The sequence below is a fragment of the Crinia signifera genome, chromosome 4, assembly GCF_055691185.1.
Source record: "Crinia signifera chromosome 4, ASM5569118v1, whole genome shotgun sequence".
NCBI lineage: Eukaryota > Metazoa > Chordata > Amphibia > Anura > Myobatrachidae > Crinia > Crinia signifera.
Genome location: NC_139220.1, coordinates 199,087,181 through 199,094,222, shown reverse-complemented (window position 1 = coordinate 199,094,222; position 7,042 = coordinate 199,087,181). Strand labels below are relative to the sequence as shown.

Here is a 7,042-nt window from a genome sequence, read left to right as displayed (position 1 = left end):
TACTAGGTTCTTACATCCTGCGCATTTACCGCAGTGAAAGAAACCTTTTGTGTCAACTAATCTGGTCTGTCGGCTGTCCTTTGGTTTTATATGATTTTTTACCAGTCTTTGTCTAAGGCCAGGTGCTTTCCTGAAAATGAATCTAGGTTTTTCTGATATGTGTCCTCGTAGTTCGTGATCTGGTCTCATTATGTGCCAGTGTCTTTGAAGTATATTTCTGAGTTGTTGTGATGATTGATTAAATAGCGTAATAAATGTAACTTCTTGTGATCGATGTGTGTCCGTGGTGTTATTGGTGGTGAGAGTCTTGGCCCTGTCAAGTGTGGCTATCTCATTGTAAGCCTTGTCCACTAAGTCCTCATCGTAGTGTTTAACAAGAAATTGGTCTTTGAGTTCTCTGGCCTGTGTCTCAAAGTCTTGTGTTCTAGAACAGTTCCGTTTAATTCAACGAAACTGTCCTTTGGGTATACCATCCTGTTCCTTGAGCGCTAACATACCAATACTGTTATAAAGCAGTGATGGCTAACATTGAATCTATAGCTGTTGAACTACACATCGCAGCATGCCCTGCTACAGTTTTACTATTTGGCCATGCTGGGATGTGTAGTTCAACAACAGCTGGAGTGTCAGGGTTAGCCATCACTGGCATAAAGTCACAGAAAACTACAGGAAGAGGCAAGGAGGGCTGCAACTGTGTCCAACTCAGAATCCGGCCTTATGAGGAAGTAGCCCATCCCTTCATTAGACCCCACCCCATCAACAGGCCCTGCCTGCAGAAATTCCCCAGGATGGTTTTCCATCCCGATCTGATGCAAAAAAAATAAAAAAGTTAACACAAGATAACAGAACTATACAGCAGGCATTATATATCAGAGACACACTTTTAATATATACAAAACATACTTTCAGATGAAAGATAACAAATATGCTGCTTTAAGCTGCAATGTAAAACAAGCTGACAACAGCACATAAAGGTTGGTTTTACACAGAAATACATGGTACTCTTGAATGGTATAATTGGGCATCTGCAACCCAATATGTTCCAAATCTAAAGGACTGATAAACCAATATATGCCAAGTACGTGCACGCCAGATTTAGACAAATGGTTAAAAAAAAAATCTAAAATATATTACACATATCAATGAAAAAATGCTAGGAAATAAGTGGATATAATAGAACCATTTCTTTAAAAATATATATATATATTTCACAAAGCCAGAAGTCATTTATTTATATTAGCACAAAAATGAAAATAAAGATTTGTATATATTTAACAAAATATGTACTTGACACATAAATTGGTAAAGAACAGCTTTCCTTATGGATTATCAACAAGTATAGCAAAGATGGCAAAAGCAATATGGGCACAGTCCCTCCAAAGTGTTTTTTTAAAATAATTCACTACATTTTACATCTTTGTACGGATTTATCAAATAGTTTACAAGTTCACGTTGTATCGGAGGAAATTACAGCTATTATACAGGAAGAGAGCACGGTTATGGAAGTCACAACGCAGTTCCTGCTCACATCAGTACTTTGTTAATGAGCTTTCCTCTGGGAATTCTAGGTGTTTGGTGCTCGTTTCCATAATTCTGACAAAAGGTCCTTACAGTATAAGGCCTACTGCGTGCTTGTCTGACGAAAGTCCACAGAGATCAGCATGGGTAAGACCAACTGTTCGGCTAGTAGAAGCACAGCTAAAACAAGCTAAGTACCGATCCAAGTCTCAATGAGCTTTGTGCTTCCTTTTCTTGTGCTTCTTATCTTTCTTTTTCCCGTCACATTTCTTACAAAACCACTTGTCGCTTTCCGGCTCTGCAACTAGCCCGACGCAAGGCCTAAAAGGGAACCAAATGTAAAATTAAGAATAAAAAGGGTACGAATTGTAAATTGGTCTGCCTAAAAAAAAAAAATTATTTTCTCCTTTAAATAGTAAGCACAAACTGAACACCAGCATACTGCCCAAATTCACAGCGGTCACAATTGCCCAAATTAACAGATCACAAAAGAGGATGAGCATTCACAAAAGTGGATGTGTGTGCAGATCAGTGACTTGATGTCTAGGTGCTGAGAAGTTTGCATTTTGTGGCTAGTGTATTATGTTAAAGTGGAGGTACTTTTATATGATGAAAAACTATTCACTAGCATGAAGCCCATTGTGTGTGATATCACCGAGTGCTCAGACAACTGCTACACTTTATTCAACCCCACCAAACTTTTTACTCAATACGGTTCAATTCACAAGCCGCGTATACATATACCAGTTCACATGACAATTCTATTCATAAGCTTTTAATTGTTGATAACAAAATACGCTACAAAAATAATATTCTTCTGTTCTAAGTATAATGATAAACTGGGATGCAACACTACTGATCTCTGGTCAATCTCTCCAAGCCTAAGTTTCCTGTCAATCAGTATTACTTCGTTTATGCACAGTGCAGATAAACAAAGCCTCTTAGCTTCTTTGTTATTATCAGTAAATATAAAAAGGTATAGAATAAGCTCAATGTTTATAAATGGGGAACCATCAAGAGCCGCTGCAACACTTCTGCTTTAAACCCATTTTTCACTGCTTGAAGATTGTTCATCTCCAAAAGTACTGCAGAAAATTCAATAAAATGGAGGCCTGTGAAATTAAAAAAAATACTAAACAAAATAGCTGTAGTTCTGTTTAGCAGCTGGAAGGAACCTGCTTGGCTTATTAAACATGTGCAGTATATTAGGGAAGCATGTTGTCAGTGGTTGGCATTTCTGACTAGCAACGTTGGAAGTCATGGGTTCACAACAGGAGAACCATCCGTGCAGAGTTTGTATGCTTTGTGTTTGCATGTGCCACCTCTGGGTGCATATTATGCTCCCAAAAAATACTGGTAGGTTAAAGTTACTGCTTGTTTTATTGTGGAACTTACAGTTATAACTTTTTTGGAGCAGGAAGGGGTGTGAATGGTTCACTGCTATATATATTATATAATAGAGAATTTAAAAAAAAATGTACAATTCATGTAAATGCTACATAATATGCTACCCTTAAAGCAGGGCCGGATTATAATGGGGGCACAAGGGGTCAGTACCCCTGGGGCCCCCTCTGGCTAGGGGCCCCCTGTGGTTGGCATGTATTTAAAAATCTATCTGCCAATGTGACAATGATTAATGGTGCTGAGCATCGGGAGCCAAGGCACACTGACTGCACAAGTGTGCAGTGCATTACTGGGAGTTGACTACCTCCCATGACACTTTGCACCAAAGGGCAGAGGCTGAGATGTTTGTGCTGAGCTCTGATTGGTGGAGCTCATTACATGCATCTCAGGCCCATGGAGAACAGCAGCAGTAGCCTAGTCATGGGAGGGTTTTTAATTTTTTAATCAGAGGCAGTACTGGGACTGTGAGGTCTTCTACAGAGTAAGGGGCAGAGGGACAAACATAGGCTTTTCATGTGGTATGTTTTTTGTGTATGTGTGTGTGTGTATGTGTGTATCTATCTATCTATCTATCTATCTACAGTATCTATCTATCTATATCTATATATCCCCTGCAGTTACCCATTGACCAAGTTTATACTGCCTTTACTCTGTGTTTTGACAGTGTAATATTCTCCCATGCAGTTTGCGGCCAGTAATGAAGTGCAAGGGGGCCCCCCTGTCTAAAGTACCCCGGGCCCCCGGAAGGCTTAATCTGGCACTGCCTTAAAGCCTTTAATTATCCTTAACTTGTTATGAAAGGCATGGACTAAAACTTACCAATGATACCAGTCATCACATCCATCACACCCAACCATTGGACTCCCATCATCAGCTTTATTGCAACCTGGGCAGATCCATATTTGATTGCCCCATTCATCACGGATCTGCAAAAAAAAAGCAAACAAAAAACTCCTTAACAAATAAAACTCTTAAAGGCATATTGTATAGGAATTTTACCTAAAACAGCAAGTTAAAATATTGCTTTGATAAGATATATGGGTGCATAGCACCAAACAAGATTTCCCTAGAGTGGTAACTCCACAGGTGGTGTTAGGCACAGGGCCGCTGTTAAGCTTCTCAGCAACCTAGGCAAAAACTTCAGTCCCCCTCCCTATAATCCTACTCTGCCACAAATACTCACTTTCCAGTCCATCAAATAAAAGTGTGGAGGTGGTATTTTAGAGGTTACAGTCACCACTTGTCTTAAGTACATAAAGGATGTCTATCCTCATCCTTCATTTTGTGATCGGTAGACACAGTGACACCCACCAGATCTCAGTGCTCTAGGCAGCTGCCTAAAAGGTAAAGCTGGCACTGATTAGGACATTCCCACACCTGTCACCAATACCAGCAGTACTGACGGCACATTTTCCAACTACCCTGGATCAGGAAAAAACCAGACCATGCATGACCGTGAGGCAGAGCCCTCAAATTGGGATAGGTGTGCATCATGAATGGCATGTCCCTGAGCTGACACATGGAAACCTCCATTGTCCATCTGTATAGTAGAAAAAGATACACAGTTCATCACTTTGATCAGATTTTAAGCCAGTTCATTATAAAATACACTACACTCAAGGACCCCCCATTCATTAGAGTGTCCCCCCTTTTCCTGAGAGCGGCCCTCAAATATTTACTATGTGTTAAGTGGCCCCCCAGCTGAAATAATTGTCCACTCCTGTTATAGAAGAACGGTCACAAACGTGCTAGACTGCAGTGAAGCATTATTTTACAGTTCAGAACACTTAAGATTTTAAAATTTAGTAGCATACGTCAGACGCCTCACAAATCTCTGCAATTAAAAAAATTCACTATTCTGTAGGAGATTTCCAAATTCTTAACTTTGCATTTTTACTTATTAGCCAAGAACACACTATTCAACTTGCTGATAAGATCAAGGGTATAAAATGTTGTTACTCAGTAACTTTCCATTTACTTTAGGACATCTCTCACTTTGAACTGAAGCACGGTTGAAACTAAACTAGTAAAGCAGTAACATTCAGGCTGCATAGATGAGTAGCAGTTGCATTGAATTGGCTACCATAAAAGGTCATTTCAATTGTTACAATAGTGTGAATTCTGGGAAAACTTTTTTTTTTAGTGTAAATTATATTTACAGCAAATAATTAATCTGAAAAACCATCTGAAAACACTGTTCAATGTTATGTTGAGAATAATTAACAATATTAAACATAAATCCACTAATCTCCAACAGCAGCAGGCCCAAAATATCTATATTATAGAGTATATTCCGTGGAAAACAATCCTATTAAGCAATGAGATAGTTTCTGATGTAAGTTACAGGAAAAAAATATAAATAAGATAGTGGGATGTACTCACCACATAAGTACTGACCGTCTCTGTGACAACACTTCTATAAGGTGTTTTAGAGTTGCCAGCGTTTGGTCCAGGAGTAGGAGGAGCTGGAGCTGGAGTTGGAGATGCAGCTGCTGGAACAGAAGGTGGTTGCACAGGAGGTGGAACAACAAGTACTGGTGCAGGAGCTGGGGATGGAGTAGGTGGGGGCGACTTAGGCAACGATGGAGTAGGAGCCACCTTAGCATCTGGAGTTGATACAACTTTGCTGATGACTCTAGAGGAAAAAAAATAAAAATACAAAACATGTTTTTTTTCCTGCCATAGCTGGGTATTTGCTGTAGAAAAGAAACTGATTCAAACGGTCAATTGACTTCTAATTGTCAGAAGTCGGAATTCCCTTGTGTGGATCAGGAATCAAGTTGTTAAAAGCAAAGAACAGTCCACTAAGTGACACAAAAAGTTAGATGGTTTCTATAGCAACACAATGGTTAGTTTAAGACTTGAGCCAGGGACTGCGTCAAAACACGGAAATGGAGTACAAAGTGACCAGCAACGTAAACTAGAAACAAACTGAAACTTCCAAAACTAGTTCATTATTGTGGTTAAATATTTTAACAGGGTTTTTAGAGTCATATAGTGATTAAACAGAATTATTGCAACATCAAATGGAAAAAGCTATGTACAGTTGTACATTAATAAAACACTACAGATCATGTGTACCTACAGAGAATTGTGTCTATTTACCATATATTCTACAGTATTTCTTTCTGATTTTCAAAAGACATAAGCTACAGAGTAAACAATACAAAAAAGGTTAGCCTTTATCAAAAACAAATTGTGTGAAAATAATTTCCGAAATCAATTATTTGGTATTTTGGAACAATGTGTTAACTGGTGACCTACTACAAAATTATTTCAAAATTATTAAATCTTAAAAACACAGTGCAATGCAATATGCTGGTGCTAAATACATTTCTTATATTACATAATGCACCAAATGGCTCCTTATTGTTACTGTACACCTCCACCCCGTTTTACCAGCTGGCAGCGCATACCTTACTCAAAATTTCAGCCCAATTAAGAACTTGTCATAGTAAATCTTTTTCTGCAAGTCCAACTGAATGAAGGCTTCAGGTTATGTAACTACCTGCTAAAGACATTTGCACATACAGGTATCAAATCTGCTAGTTACACAAAGGCATAGTTGCCAAGGGAAAAGGGGTATAGGATCCGCACAGACTAATACATTGATTTCATGTAAATCTGAAAAACATAAGTAAAACCAATATACTGGACTACTAAAAGATTGGAGTAGTCATGGATTGGTGGTGCGCCCAACACATTCAGTATTTGTAACTGAATAAAGGGGGGTGTCTGCAAGGAGCAGACCAAAAGACAAATGTGCCTTTTTGGGCGCACTCTTGATAATATGAATTTGGTATGATTATTGCATTAAAACATAACTTTTAATCAACTTCTTATACTAAAATACTGTGAACATTCATCAGTTTACGTCAATCGTTTGATGGATTTTTAATTCAATTTATACGTCAAGAAACAAGACATCACATATAACATAGAGACAAGACATGGACAAACGAACAGTAAAAGACATGCTATATCGATGGCTATGTCTGATTATGCAACCTTATATTGGGTCACTCTCTGATATTAATTGCCTCAGCAAGATATCGTTTTTATCTGTATTGTTGTCAACAATTTTGTAAAATTAAATGCCTCAGCAAATTGTGAACTGATG

General features: G+C 38.4%; 1 protein-coding gene across 2 annotated transcripts in view; it reads right to left on the bottom strand.

Annotated features, from left to right (window-relative positions):
* Window positions 1-868: 868 nt before the first annotated feature.
* The window catches only part of TAF3 (TATA-box binding protein associated factor 3), a 108,273-nt gene continuing 102,099 nt past the window's right edge, over window positions 869-7,042 (bottom strand). Inside the window, exons 5-7 of one of the 2 annotated variants that reach the window (XM_083183395.1) lie at window positions 5,320-5,557; window positions 3,742-3,848; window positions 869-1,839 (exon numbers count right to left, since the gene is read on the bottom strand). In XM_083183395.1, the coding sequence (XP_083039521.1) occupies window positions 1,728-1,839; window positions 3,742-3,848; window positions 5,320-5,557 (457 nt within the window). In that variant the 3' untranslated portion in view covers window positions 869-1,727. Of the gene's footprint in view, window positions 1,840-3,741; window positions 3,849-5,304; window positions 5,558-7,042 lie in introns of both variants that reach the window. The other variant, XM_083183394.1, reaches the window with a different exon arrangement.